General features: G+C 50.8%; 4 protein-coding genes and 1 non-coding gene across 5 annotated transcripts; 3 read left to right on the forward strand and 2 right to left on the reverse strand.

Annotated features, from left to right (window-relative positions):
- Window positions 1-331: 331 nt before the first annotated feature.
- ASPVEDRAFT_368317 (uncharacterized protein) lies at window positions 332-1,789 on the forward strand. Its single transcript, XM_040811306.1, has 3 exons — window position 332; window positions 390-1,307; window positions 1,360-1,789. Exons 2-3 carry the CDS (start codon window positions 659-661, stop codon window positions 1,665-1,667), a joined length of 957 nt encoding a protein of 318 aa, XP_040673305.1. The 5' UTR covers window position 332; window positions 390-658; the 3' UTR covers window positions 1,668-1,789.
- Window positions 1,790-3,030: 1,241 nt separating this feature from the next.
- ASPVEDRAFT_115397 (cell wall mannoprotein 1 family protein) lies at window positions 3,031-3,687 on the forward strand (the record flags this gene model as incomplete). Its single annotated transcript, XM_040805619.1, has 1 exon — window positions 3,031-3,687. A coding segment is annotated over one exon (657 nt), but the record flags the coding sequence as incomplete, so codon positions are not given.
- A 1,506-nt stretch (window positions 3,688-5,193) lies between these two features.
- ASPVEDRAFT_33759 (palmitoyltransferase YKT6) lies at window positions 5,194-6,015 on the forward strand (the record flags this gene model as incomplete). Its single annotated transcript, XM_040810778.1, has 4 exons — window positions 5,194-5,238; window positions 5,285-5,450; window positions 5,543-5,823; window positions 5,896-6,015. 4 exons carry the CDS (start codon window positions 5,194-5,196, stop codon window positions 6,013-6,015), a joined length of 612 nt encoding a protein of 203 aa, XP_040673307.1.
- Window positions 6,016-6,696: 681 nt separating this feature from the next.
- ASPVEDRAFT_142072 (uncharacterized protein) lies at window positions 6,697-11,068 on the reverse strand (the record flags this gene model as incomplete). Its single annotated transcript, XM_040807796.1, has 4 exons — window positions 6,697-8,487; window positions 8,536-9,273; window positions 9,326-10,351; window positions 10,403-11,068. The coding sequence occupies 4 exons, from the start codon at window positions 11,066-11,068 to the stop codon at window positions 6,697-6,699; spliced, it is 4,221 nt and encodes a 1,406-aa protein (XP_040673308.1).
- A 3,228-nt stretch (window positions 11,069-14,296) lies between these two features.
- ASPVEDRAFT_t134 lies at window positions 14,297-14,390 on the reverse strand. The gene has a single exon. It is a non-coding gene; the product is annotated as a tRNA-Phe (tRNA).
- Window positions 14,391-14,559: the final 169 nt, after the last annotated feature.

The following is a 14,559-nucleotide window of genomic DNA, read 5'->3' on the forward strand; positions in this document are numbered from 1 at the left end:
CTACAACACAGTAATTCCCATCTCAGTCTATCAGGCATCAAAGCCAAACACAATCAGGTAGAAGGAACCTCCGAGGTCGCCTGCGATGTTCTTGGAGTATTAATGTGACATCATCGATAAACCGCATTCGGCACGCTCTTCACCGTAAGTGGGGGGAAAGAGATTAGTAATAGGAACATCGCCAGTGAGTCAAAAGGAGGTGATCCGGTATCGGGGCTAAATATTGATTCGGTTTACAGACAACACTCATTATCTGTTCTTTAATTGGTCCTGAATGCGTTAAAATACAGATAGCGTCCGGGTTTGTGACAAAATACCAAGATAATACGAAGGTTTGCTTCTCCGCGGATCACGTGCGGCAGGTTGCCCCTCCAGTGCTGATTGATAAGAATTCGCTGACCAAGCACTCGCCTGACACCTTCAATTGGAGATCTCTGATCCTGCATGATAATTATTGCTGTTCCTCGCTGTCTGCGTCTGGGATTCATCCATCCAACAATTCCATCACCTGTTCCATTGCATCTCGTCTCGATTTCTCCCATTGTAACTAGTCGGAGCGTCCTGGCCACCCCCTCACTGCCTTCAAGGCAGAAATTTGTCGATTGACCTCCATTCCACATCCCTCCCTATCACTTTATACATAGAGCCGTTAGACACCATGGCTCCCTCTGTCGTGAGCATCGATACAACCCCTGACTTCGATATGACGCCTGCTCCCACAAAGTTGGTCACCACTGGCAAGCGCACACTGCTCCTTGCTCCTCCATCGGTCGCCACCCAAGAGGACAAACTACGTGCACTCTTCACAACCTACGACCGAAACACGACCGACCTGCAAATGCTTGACCGTGTCTCCGCCGGCTTCGTCTCCCTCCCGTCAAACACATACGACCTCGTCCTCGTCCTCACGGACACAGATGGCACTCGCCGCTCCGAGGCTCTCCAGCTGCTCAAGCGGGAGGTCTATGCGGCCGTTATTCCATCTATGAAGGGTAGTGCCAAGCTACAGACTCAGGATAACTTTTTTGGAGAGGCAGAAGAGCGGGAGGCTGTCCTGGCCGGACTCGTGAAGTCGCAAAGTGGATTCGAGAAGTTGGATGTGAGCACTGGTGCTGCGGTACCCTTGAAGCTGGGGCGGAAGAAGAAGACGGCTCCTGCCCCGACCCCGGCTCCGGTTCCGGCTCCCGTTGTGCGGCCGCCTCCGATCATCAGTTCTGAGGATAACGACCTGAATGATGATGACGATGAGCTGATTGATGAGGATACCCTTCTGTCCGCGGATGATCTGAAGAGACCGATTGTACAACGTAAGTCACCACCTAACTTTACTTTTGAGGGTCAAGCTAAAACCCACTTTAGCCCCAGAATGCCGACCAAAGCCCGGCAAGAGACGCCGCGCTTGCAAGGATTGCACTTGTGGTCTAGCCGCTCAGATGGAGGCTGAAGACCAGGACCGCCGTGACGCAGCTGACAAGAACCTGAACGTCATGAAGCTCGAGTCGGATGATTTGAACGAACTTGACTTCACGGTGCAAGGGAAGACAGGCTCCTGCGGTAGCTGTGCACTTGGTGATGCGTTCAGATGTGACGGCTGCCCGTTCATTGGTCTTCCAGCCTTCAAGCCAGGCCAGGAGGTCCAGATCCTGAACGATGTTGCCCAGCTATGAACTTGTTTTTGCTATGCTTGGATTGGTCAATGGAGCTGGGTTTTGCTTTGGGGGTTCCGTGGCGTTAAGCTGGATTTCGCTTTAGATACACTTAAGTAAAATGGTTCATTGCTGGCATTGAGGGACTGGTCTCAGGTTTATATTTAGATAATGATACGACGTTTTCCATTACCATCCATCTCTTTACTGTCAGTCGAGCAGACTCTGTGATATCGGCCATGAGGGCAACGCGACTCTGAACGTATGGGCTTGGGGAAGTGGCTCGCGTGGTCAGTCAGTTTAGAAATCTACCAATGTTATCACCATGGCATTCGCAATAGTGCAACACTGGTTTCAAAAAGTGGTGATAGTAGCCGATATTACACTTCTCACCTTGGCGAATGGCCCTTAATGTTGTTGATGAGACCTCGGCCAGACTCCGCGTGTCTCCATGTGTTGGTCCCGCCCAGTTTGATTCCTTCCTCTTCACAACCATCGAGTCACCGGATCAAATGCGGGAGAAGTGAATCAACTCTCGCTATCCAGTCTTCCACTGTCTTAGAGCTTGTCCTCTTCTCCCTCCTTCTTCACTCACTCAGGAGTTCTCGTGAGTCACCATATCGCTTGGTCACCCTGCCCGTCGCCTCTCACTAGCCCACCAACTCTGTACCTGGTCGACGCCGAGTCACCAGAATCAGTGCCATCGGATATGAGATGTCTCAGAACCCCGCGATTGTGGCTTGACAACGTCCGATAAATTGGTCGGTGAAATTGCCGGCGCCAAACGCCTGTGGCACGGGACAGGCAGTTCCTCGAATCACGCAAAGCCAGTGCACTCAAACTTGATTAGCCCCTAATAGTCCCTGAGCAGAAACCGGCGTACCAAGCCTTGATGTTCGCATGCATTTCCTGCACTGGATTAGCTTGGTTACACGCTTGAGCTCCTTCGCATCGGTGCCATTGTTTTGTCCAGAATGTAACCAAACACCGGCATTTAGCTTCGACTAGGGCTGAGACGGGTCCAGTAGGTGCGAGGTTCGTGACAACTAGCGTTGACCAGTCGAAGTGGACTCCCTGAGACCCTGGAAAAGTGCATTGGATCCGGGGAAACCAGGCTAATGTGCAGGCGACATGATGGGCATGTGCTCTGAAGCACCGGAGGAGTCATATAGACTGCCACTCGCCTTGGGCATTTGAGGGATTTCTGGTTTTGGATCGCGCTCACATACCTACACTCGTTTATGCTGTGACTCCTTCGGCTTGTGAAATTCCATCACTAGTACTTAATGCTCCCAGAACCTCAACTTGATATCTGATTATACATTGACGACGCATTTATCCCACGATGAGGTTTCAACCAACCTTCCTGCTGGCTGGCCTTGGGCTCGTAACAACGGTCCTCGCCACGCCAACGAATGTCATCCGCGAGCGAACACTCGTTCAACACGATGCCGCAGCAATCCAGAGCAGCATTGCCGACATAAACAGCAAGACCATTGCTCTAGGAGACGACATCACAGCGTACACAGGCGGGGACACCTCAGCCATAGAAAAGACATCGACTGATCTTGTTGCTACCATCAATGCTGGCACCGATATTGTTCTTGCCGGCGATGACTTGACTTCAACGGATGCGTTGAACCTGGTGGGCCCTATTCAGACGTTGACAAAGAACGTCGATGCTACCATCTCCGCCCTTATTGATAAGAAGGATCCGGTCGTCGAGGCAGGCTCCGGTGCATCGGTTTATGCCCAGCTCCAAGAGCAGTTGGCTGCGGCCACTAGCTTTGCTGACGCTCTGACCAGCAAGGTTCCGGAATCGCTCAAGGAGATCGCCGATGAGTTGTCGTCTGGTATCAAGGCATCTATCCAGAAGGGCATCGATGCCTATGAGGATGTTTCCACGCCCACCACAACAGCGACCTCGACTACTTCGACAACAACTACTGATACTCCTAGCCCAACTGAGACGACTACAACTCCACCCCCTACTAGCACCTCGACCACATCTGGGCCAGACGAGACAGACACGTCCACTCCGTGCGAGACCGATACGGAGACTCCTCCCCCATCGACCAGTGAACCCTGTGAAACCGGCACCGAGACTCCTCCGCCATCCACGTCGGAACCATGTGAGACTGACACTGACACTCCTCCGGAGACAACTGATGAGCCCTGCGAAACCGATACCGAGACACCGCCTCCCTCAACTACGGACGAGCCGGAGCCTACCGGGACTGATACTGACAATCCGCCTGAGCCAACAGACTCGGAAACGGAGAACCCCCCCTGCACCTACCGGCGGGTCTGGATCCGGATCTGACTCTGACTCTGACTCTGGATCTGATTCCGGCTCTGATTCCGGCTCTGATTCCGGCTCTGATTCCGGCTCTGATTCCGGGACTGGTACGAGTCCTGAAACGCCCGAGTTTACTGGGGCTGGCGTAGTGAACACCCTCAAGTCTTCCCTGGCTGGTGCGATTGTCATCGCAGCCGTTGTTGTCGTGCTCTGAACATAATGTAACTGCTATCAATTTGTTAATGTTTACTCATAATATCGCTTTAGTGCCATCTATAATTAAATCATTTCTTTAAATCTCATGATTATACATCACAGTCCAACCCTAGACGGTTCAGTAGATCCCTACGATTAGATATACCTACCCATCTCGCAAAATGCCTACTACGTCCGTCAGCCCATCAACAATCCGATCCGGGCCCAGTGTCTCACAAGCCTCCGTATTCCCTTACCCATATCGAGACCGCCAATATTCCTCGCAAGCCCAATATCCGCCTTCGTATCCCCAACGACAACCAATCCCTCTCCCGTTTCCAGCCAAGGTCCTACACGCCCTATCTCCCGTAGCCTCGGCATCAGGGCATTCGTATATCTCGCTGGGGTTGGGTTTCAAGCAGTTCCAGGCGTCTCATCACCAATAATTGGAGTTTGACGGATATACACGTCCAGTCCGTTATTTTCCAGCACAGTCTGAATGGCAGCGATGCGCTGGCTGCTTACGATGGCCATAGGGATATCCCTTTCTCTTGTCTCGAGTGTGAGCGATTGGGTGTCGGGGTAAGCAGTTATCAGGCCCTGACCGGTTGATGCATAGATACCTGGATATATTGTTATCCAGGCATCAATTAAATGTCCAGCAAGGGTGTCAGGGCTTGAAGGGAGCGAGCGAAATATATTACCTATACCGACTCCGGAGGAAATCTGGGACTGGAGAGCTGATTCAGGTGGTTAGTGTTCGGGGAGAAGGGTGGCAAATGTATGCTTTATGGATTCTTTAATGAAGGGTGTTGAAGAGGGTTCTGTCAAAGTCGACAATTATGAGCGCTGGCTGTGGCATTGTTGTCGGTTTGGCGGGCCAGGTAGACAGGCAGTTGAAATTAAGGGTCCTCGGCACGTGAGCGAACAAGCTCTATCCTGCCGCATCCACTAGTACCTACACCGCCCGCCGGCATCACATTCACCTTCAGCGTGGGCTCATTCCTCAACACCCCACATTCTCCCGTCCAGCTCTCACCCTCGTCTACCAAAATGGCTACACCCACACCAACGGACACGAAGATCGTCTACATCGGTGTAAGCTCTGCGTCGCCTGAAGACTCGCTTTTACTGACCTGCCTAGATCCTCCGAAATGCACAACCCGATCCGATAGAGCTATGTTGCGAGCGGGAGCTGAGCAGCTACTCCCGTTTCACCCGCGGGAGCATCTCAGAATTCACAACCATGTTTAGCAAGATCCTGACTGGGCACACTACGCCAAACAGTCGAAAGGAGGTTCAAGAAAAGGGTATGTTTTGATTCTTGAATGATTCCTAGAGCATTCAAGTACCTTTTTCTGTTTGAGCCTGTTTAGAGCGTCTCTAACCAAATTCAACTTAGAATTTGTCTTCCACGTTTACGCCCACGAAAATGGTGTCACCGGTGTCGCTATCACCAACGAGGCATACCCCTCCAGAATTGCTAATGGGCTCATCGGCAAAATCGTCCAGGAATTCTGCACCGAGAACCCCGGAGCAAAAACTGCGACCGAACCCGTCCCTTTCCCGGCGCTCAAAGATTACATCACTAAATACCAGAAACCCGAGAATGTGGACAACATTACCATGATCAACAACCAACTGGAGGAGACAAAGGTTGTTTTACACAAAACTATAGAAAGTGTATGTCCGCCTTTTCCCATCCCCATCATATCCCGCCACTGTAGACACTTTCTCTAACAGTGACTTGCCTAGGTCCTGGAACGTGGTGAGAAACTCGACGACCTAGTCCAGAAGAGCGAGGGTCTCAGCTCCCAAAGCAAAATGTTCTACACGAGCGCGAAGAAGCAGAACTCCTGCTGCATTATCATGTGAATTACGAACCAGCGTCCATTTATGTCTCATTACGATCTCTCGCTCTCTCTATATTTACAGGACTTTATTTCTGGCGATCTCACTTACACCCTTAAACCTACTTTTCTTTCGCTTACCTGACGTACCATCTCTGAATCATGCATGATGAAGTTACTTCCGCGCTACAATTCCTTGATATCCTCAGTCTCTGTTGGTGTTTGAAGATGACCGCGGTAATGATGATAATTATATAAGTAGCTTCGCTTCTTTACTTCTCTCCACTTTGACGGGAATCTGCAGGTGCTTTTTAATCAACGTCCTCTTCGGCACCATATCTCGTGTATGCTAGATAGAAAGCACATGGATGAACAATTAGCAGTTTTATTTATTTATCCGAGTCTGTCCCAAAAAAACAAAAATCACTATCTATTAAAAACTAAGTGTTGTGTATCAAATTAACAACTCCCGCAATGCAGTCCATCGATCTATCTAGTCAACGTCGCAAATGCAAATGTAGCACATATCCCAACATAACACGAATGGGAGATTGGTTCAGAGGGGAGATCGAAAAGGGTGGAGATAAGGTAAGTGTTCAAGAGAATAAACCAAAAAGCAAGGATATCTATATAGCGCTGAACGTCGCTCATATCAAACAAATCAGTCGGCTAGGAATGTAAGCAGAGCTCAGCTAGCTTACTTCATTTACTCCTCCGCCTTCTTCGAAGCCTTTGTCCTCAACTTCATGAGCCCATACACCAACGCATAACTGCTGATGACGAAGAGTGCGACGAGCGCCGTGTCCCGCCACCCGTAGTAGTAGTCCTTCAAGTTCAAACTATACAGGTAGTCGCTTCCACGTGTGTATTGGCAGACCTGGCACTGGGCGGTAGCATCTGGGTTGACCAGGTTGGCGCGGGCACCCATGCCCTGCAAGAAACCCGAGAGGTACTCGCGACAAGTCGAGCCGTTGGGCGGGTCGAAGGTAGCGAACTCTGCTTCGCGGCATTTGATGTCCGTGTCGAAGACAGTGAATGTAAGGAGACTGCCCATGAGGTAGTTAAAGGGGTTAAGGTAGTAGATCCAGTAGCGCCAGAAGGCTTGGATTTGTTCGTAGGGAACCAGGACACCGCAGAAGGAGACGAGGGTTCCGATGACGAGGGGGTTTGTAAGGGTTGCGAAGACGGCGTTGGGGGCGTAGGCGGAGATGAACTGGCCGATTCCGGTGTAGAGACCCTCGTAGAGAAGCATGACGAAGAAGACGGCGCCCGCTTTGTCAGAGCTTGTAGGGAGGCCGGTTTGGTAGTAGAAGCAGACGAAGTAGAGGACTGCGCAGAGGACAAGGTAGGGAAGTTCGGAAATGATGAGACCTGTTACGAAGGCAATCCAAGAGTACATTCTAGATTTCTTTTCACGGGCGTCGTAGATGTCGCGGCGTTCAATGAACATAGGCTGGAGTTGAGCGATAGCGCCTGGAGCAACGAAGATGAAGTTGAATAGAGAGAACAGCTTCAGTTGTAATTCAGTCACAGATTCACCCATCTTCCAGAACGAGAAACCGTTGAAGAGAGCAGAACCAATGTGCAGCGCGAGCTTGTTGTTGACATAGTCAGTGTTCCGGTAAACAGCGAGGCAAGTACGCTTTGTAACAATCACGGTCTGCTGCCAGAGAGGCATAGCGAATTCATGTCCGTCGTCGACAGTTCCCGGTGGTTTAGAAGCGGCCTCATTAACAATCTGATCAAGTTCCTGTTTTGCGTTTGTGTGCTCGGGAGAAGCCTTCCAGATCTCATGCCAATCGCGGCCCTGCGAGAGAGTCCCAGAGACGACGTCGATCATGTGTTCAGCAGGGTTGGCATTGGGAGGGCAAGGAGCGCCATGACGAGCGAAGTAGTCCTTCACAGTTGAGCCATTATCACCGATGTCACCAAAGTAAACCATCTTTCCACCCTTGGCAAGTAGTAACAAGCTGTCGAATTCAGCGAAAAGCTGAGCAGAAGGCTGGTGAATTGTCACGAGCACAGCCTGGCCGACATCAGCCAATTTTCGGAGGAAGCGAACAGTGTTGTAGGCAGATTGGCCGTCAAGACCGGATGTAGGCTCGTCAAGGAAGATCAGAATGCTGGGCTTAGACACTAGTTCGACACCGATGGTGACTCTCTTGCGCTGTTCAACGCTCAGTCCAGCGCCGACGCGACCAATGAGGGTGTCAGCAATGTCGTGCAGTTCCAAAAGATCAATAATAACATCAACATATTTCATCTTTTCCTCTCGTGGTGTTGTACGTGGCTGTCGTAGAAGCGCAGAGAATTCCAAAGCCTCACGGACAGTGGCATAAGGTTCGTGGACATCGAGTTGTTCACAGTAACCTGCCGAGCGCTGGAAGGAGATAGGAAGTGGGCGTCCATCGACTAAAACCGATCCGTGGATTGTACCAGCAGTCTTCCGTTGAGCAAGGACATCGAGCAAGGTTGTCTTTCCAGCACCAGATGAGCCCTATAACACTTGTTAGCTGTATTCAGACTTTGACATAAGTTGACATACCATGAGAGCGCCCAACATGCCTGGCTTCACCCATCCGTACACTTCGTTGAGTAACTGACGATCCCCAGAGGGGGTCTTGACGGTATAGCTCAGATCCTTCCAGGTAAACACAGACGTGTTACGGACAAGCTGGTTGTCAATTTCACTCGAATCCTGTACACCGCCCTCCTGGGTCTTCTTAGAGGATTTCTCGTTTGGCTGGGATTCTTCGTCCTGGCGAACGTTCTGGCGGTTTCGCTCCACACTTTCACGGGGGATCAAAAGGGACGGGCCGTTCTCGGAGGCACCCTTCCAGCGAGTTGTAGCGACAATGGTAACAAAGACGAAGAGAGCCCACCAGGCCCAGAGGATTCCAAAGTTACGCCAAATGTGGGAGCGGCTGTACGAAAGCGATGCTAGGTAGTTGTCACCAGTAACATAATTCATGCCAGGGATAGCACCTCCAACACCAGTGCAGGACTGAGTGGTAGCGTTTTCGTAGCCCGGTCCGCTGGGGACAAGGTTGGTGCCCACACATGGAATAATCTTGCCCGTAAACTCGTTGGAAAGCAAGGCATCAAAGCCATAGGCGAGGGGATCAATCCAGTAAATCCAAACAAACCAAGGGTGCATTTCCGGCTTCCGAATCATATAACCAGTGTACATAATGAGAGCCGAAATAAGGAAACCCGAGACCTTGGACGCATCATCGAATGTCTTGAAGGCGGCTCCACAAGCTCGGAAAACCGCAGTCATCGCCTATTGGAAATAAGTATATTGGTTTCATTAGATTATGTTCTGTCGAACTTACCATTGTAGTTGCGAACACCAACACCCAGTAGGTAAAGAATGTCCCCGCGTCCATTTCAAGACCGACCATGAAATAAACGGGGAGCGCAAAAATAGTGACTTGGAATATCAAAACAGGTATATCCGCGGCGATCTGCGCAAGACAAAAAGCTGCAGGGTGGAAAAATGCGAAGGATTTGTGTTTTATCAGTACCGGTCGTCCTTGGAAGGAGTCCGTGACTTCAGACATAGCCAGGAGCGAATTGTAGAGCAGAGAGAAGAACAGGGCACCAGATTTGACGAAGAGACCCCCGGAATTGTTGGGAGCGTCGTAGAAAAGAGAACCCGCAATCAGGGCCTGAATGAGAGTCGACACCTGTTTGATGATAAACGTGGCTTTGTCACCCCACAGGATTTGGTACTGTCGCATGATACAAATCTTGACTTGGTTAATAAAGTCAACTGTGAACGGGCTGCTCCGGGGCAGTTGCTTCGCTTTTTCCTCAGAAACAGCCTCCTTGAAATCTTCAGTCTTTTGCTTGGCGAATTCGCTGTCAGGGTAGTCATATTCGCTGATCATGTCTGCTTTCACCACAGACTTGTCGTACTCCTCGAGCATGGCATTGGCATTCCGGGGAAAACGCGCCTCGAACCCGGAGCGGATTTTACGTTCAGTTGGCACGGTGACACCGGTCAAGAAGTCAGCGACATTGGAACCATCGCGGCAGATGAATCCGAGAGCCTCCATATAGGGCTTAGCGTGGGTCATTGGTCCGTAGTAAATCTGCTTTCCCTCGTCCAAAACCAACACCTTGTCGAAAAGATCATAAATACCGTTGCCAGCTTGATATAGCGTAACGATGGTGGACAAGCCCAAGACATCGGTCATCGCACGGACAGCCCTAGTCCACTCCAGGGCGGTGCTGGCGTCGAGACCTCGAGTACTGTTATCCCAGCAGAATACAGATGCGCGAGTAGCCAGGCACTCGATAATTGAAACGCGTTTGCGCTCACCACCGGAAACACCCCGAATGAATTCATTACCGACCTGCATCTGTTAGTTCTACTATGTCAAAAGAGAAAAAAAACTGGGAATTACCTTTGTATCAACAGTGTGAGAGATGCCCATCGACTCGAGTAAGAACTTGCGGGTTTCCTCACGCTGGGTCTCCGGCGACTCAACCCCGTTCGGTAGCCGGTACGGGACCTTCAGTCGCGTTGCAAAGTCCATGGTCTCACCCACGGTCAAACTCGGAAAGAACAGCTCCTCCTCGGTATTCATGACAATCTGGCCACGGTACTGAGTAGCTTCCTTTGCTGTCATAGACCCGTACCGAACGTCTCCTTCGATAGACTTGTAGCCAAGTCGTTGGTTGGCGAGCATTTTCAGCAGAGTGGTGCAACCTGAGCCTGGGCGACCCAGGACCAGAAGCATCTCGCCTGGTTTCACGCAGCCATGACTGTTGTCGAGAATAGTTCGGAGAGGAGGTTTGTTGCGGGATTCCCCGATCAACTTCGGGACGTTGAACTGAGAGAGGAAGTTTTCTTGGACAGCGGCCTCTGCGCTGACAACTTCAACACTGAGGTCCTTCCATGTGACACCCAATTCTCGACGCTTGAAACCGGACTGCACTTCGCGTTCATGCTGCTCCTTGACTTGAGGCATCAAAGTCCACCCGTCGGCGCGGCTAACATTTTGGTCCGGAGTGGGGGAGGAATCCTCACCCAAGACAGTGGTTGCACTATCTGAATCCCTGCTCACCATAGTCTCCCTGGACTCATGGGGCCCGGTCCTGTCTTCGACCTTGAGGGAAGACATAGTGACGTGGTAATCGCAGGCCGATGCGTCGTGAAAAGGAGATTCTCAACGGTCAGCGCCTGTGCCGGGGGATTGCCTCAGAAGTATATAAACACCCGCCAGGGGTGTGGGTCAAAAGGCATGACCCAGAGCACCTGAAAAGACAGCAAACGGCACATGAATCTGCCCGAGCCCGGGCCCTGGGGTTCCACATGGCTCTCCTATTTCCGATACTGTTGGTCGATAAGGCAAACACATCCGCTGAGTAAACGGTGGAAACCGCAGACGTTCTCGCATGAAGCGAGGAAGGGCAGTGGAGTACAGCCATCTTCCAGTCAGATCGAACAACCCGGAATTGGTTTGTCATTCGACGCAGCAGAGACTTTTTTTTTTCTGACCATCTTTCTGGCTGCGCCGAGTCGAGAGGAAGAGAGAGATTGTGGGTCAGAGTCGGTGGTCGGAGCCGGAGCTCCGAGTCAAAGTCCGACCCTAAGCCGCTGATTAAGCGGCTTTCAAGTGCCGCAGCCAATCGGACGGGCCTGCTACCCCGGTATGTCCGACCCCGATGAGTCAGCGGAGGCTGTAAAATCGAGCAAATTGACTCCATGCGGCAGGTTAGCTTGAAACCAGAACCACGCCTGAGGCGTCATCGACTGCTCGTATCAGAGTTATCTGATCACCAGCATCGCACCCGAAGGGCAGGGATGTTCCCGGCATCTTCTCTTCCTTGGCAAACTCAGACTCGGCTTTTGACACCTCGCCGATTAACACCGGATTGACGCTGGAAATCTTCGACCAGAAGGCTATCAGTTCGCCTTCAGAGCTTAGCCTACATGTTAATTCCGGAGCCTGTACAATAATGTACTGATCATATGCATCACTATCGAAAACCATGTGTTTATTCGTCACCAGGCTCCTCCACGTTGGGCTGGAACCGCCATGAACTCCTTGCGCTTTGCAGCTCCTGGCCATGTGGTGAGTCACGAAATCCTGTCTGACATGTCTCTCGCATCTACTACGGTAAGGTTTCAGACTCGTGAAAAATTCCAAGATCGGGATCCCTGGTGTGGTTCAGCTTCTGTCAACCACTCGAGCTCAATATCCAGATAAATGGCATTGTGTAGACCCGCCAAGCATGAGAATTCATCCGTCAGCCCTTTCCGTGCGGAGGGTTTCCGTTTGACGGCGTGGCCAGTTCGAGATCTTCATTGGCGTGCTGGCCCATGGATATATCGCAACGTCGCTGGTCCGTTCTCCGACCGCCGATCTGACTGCGTGCTCGTTGCTCGATCAACGATATGTCAGGAAGCCGAACAGCCTCGAAAAGCAAAAAGGCGTCACCATTTACGCTTCCCACTTACCAATCATTGCTCTAGAACATGAGGTGAGGTTCTGAACGTCTGGGATTACCAGATCAGACAGAGGATCGTAGCCTAAAATAATGATATTTGTGAAGGATTGAAGGTGGCCGACGGAGTCCGGGCCCGCGGAAACTACATAGATACGAGGGATGACCTATCCTTAGTTCCTTACTCCTGGGGACTGGGCCCTATGTCACGAAGTACCAGCCTCTTCAATCGTCGGAAATTACTTCACGGTACTGGCCAGAAATCGGCTTCCCGTCGTTATCTCCGATCTGCCTGGCCTGGGCGCTGGGGAGTGAAGAGTGGCAGCCTAGCAAGGATCCTGACATGCCGTTCCCGGACGGATGCGCACCCCGTGTTTGTTTCTACTATTAGAGTTTATTAATAATTCGAGATATAATGACGGCATCATTATAGCAGTGGTCTCAAATCCCGAGTATAATCGTCACAGGCGAGTTCCAAAAACAGCTGTCGGAACTGATGGGATGCTCCAGCCCTTGTCTCCATCTATATATATCTCAGCTTCAACATTTGTTCCCGCCACAATTCTGAACTAATCCTCGCCTGTGTAACCCATCAATAAATAGCCAAAACATCCTCTCTCTAGACGCAAAGCACGACCACGATGCTGACTGCAGCCGTGCACGTGGCCAAGCAAGAGAACCTGGAAAATGCGCGATCATAAACCCTGCATACTTGAAACAGAATCTGAGTAACAATATCAGGCTTTGACGGAGTGTGTAGTACACCCAAAATCTGACGGGCTCGTCGCATTGAGCTTCTATTTTTGATTTTATTTTTTGATTTTGTTTTTCCATTTACAAAGAACATTTAGTTACACAAGCATTAAACAGGGCAGTGGCTGACCCCATAGCGCAATGGGATATCGTCAATCGGAGGCCCCGACAGCCGATTATTCTGACGATATTGATTTATATTTGCAAAGTTTGCAACCTAAATATAAGCAAGCAACAACAATATCCTTCTCGAATCACTGGCGAGCAGATAAATAATCCCACTCATGCCCCAGTATACGGACTCAGTTCACAGTCTCGCCCCGTCGAAGTAAAGCACATATATACCTACGATATAGACGACACTCAAGCTGGCAAACAATGTTACACCGCCCGAAACCTCGGGCCGGGAGAAATGGATGGAGGCTCCCGCTAGGGGACTGTGGGAAAAGCCGGTGGCAGCGAGGGAAGAGCCTGTGTAACGGGGATACGTAAGAGATGTAGTGGTAAATATATCTCAACGTACCAAATATGTATAGACCGATGGAATCAGTCATGCCCCGAAGAGACCGGCCCATGCGTGCTTCTGGGGTAATGGGGTCGAGATGGCCTAGTTGCTTGGGGGCAACGAAGCAGAGGTAGCAGCATAACAGGACTACTACCACGCTCAAACCAGACAGTACTGAGAGAAAGGCTAGGCCCTGCTAGCCCAGATTGAAGCCGTATATGTCACCGTAAACGGGTTGGTTCGAGATATCCGACTGGGACTTGGAAACTAGGCTTCTCCTTGGGGTATCTGCCCAACTTCGTGCCACCAGCTACATGTAGAGGTTGCCCAAAACTAGATTCTTGGATGATATCCCATATAGTGAGAGGTAGAAGGCAAGAGAATGGGCCGGACCTCTGCATGGTTCAGCAATTATATACTACAAGACAACCAACCAAACATACTGTCCATTGAGATTGGTGGAGCGCGCAAACGCCTGCCAAAAGCCCGGGGAGAATCTGTGTGCCCAAAAGTCGAGCTTTTAATCCTTCTATCGCCCTCCAAATCGAAGAAAAAGAGAATGTGACAAAAATAAAACACAAAAAACTTATGGGGTCACCCGGGATTGAACCGGGGACCTTTCGATTAAGGATGAATGAAGTTGGAACTTCAGTCGAACGCTACTCCCGCTGAGCTATAACCCCATGACTTATTGAAAATTTTGCAAAGTTGCAAGCACTTTCCATGGGGCTGCCGGCGAGGTCTTTGCACTCACCTGTTACCATGATCTGGGTTGTTGGATGAGTCTGGAGCAAGGATGGGGCTTTCGCTTGGTGCGGCTGGCGGGCTTAAACCAAGTGGGCAGCGCCAAGT

Source organism: Aspergillus versicolor (assembly GCF_001890125.1).
Source record: "Aspergillus versicolor CBS 583.65 unplaced genomic scaffold ASPVEscaffold_13, whole genome shotgun sequence".
NCBI lineage: Eukaryota > Fungi > Ascomycota > Eurotiomycetes > Eurotiales > Aspergillaceae > Aspergillus > Aspergillus versicolor.

Excerpts from the sequence above, each read along its gene's own strand:
- ASPVEDRAFT_368317 (XM_040811306.1), top strand. The coding sequence starts at position 659 with ATGGCTCCCTCTGTCGTGAGCATCGATACAACCCCTGACTTCGATATG. Across the intron at positions 1,308-1,359 it reads GAAGAGACCGATTGTACAAC|CCCCAGAATGCCGACCAAAG; the intron begins GTAAGTCACCAC and ends AACCCACTTTAG.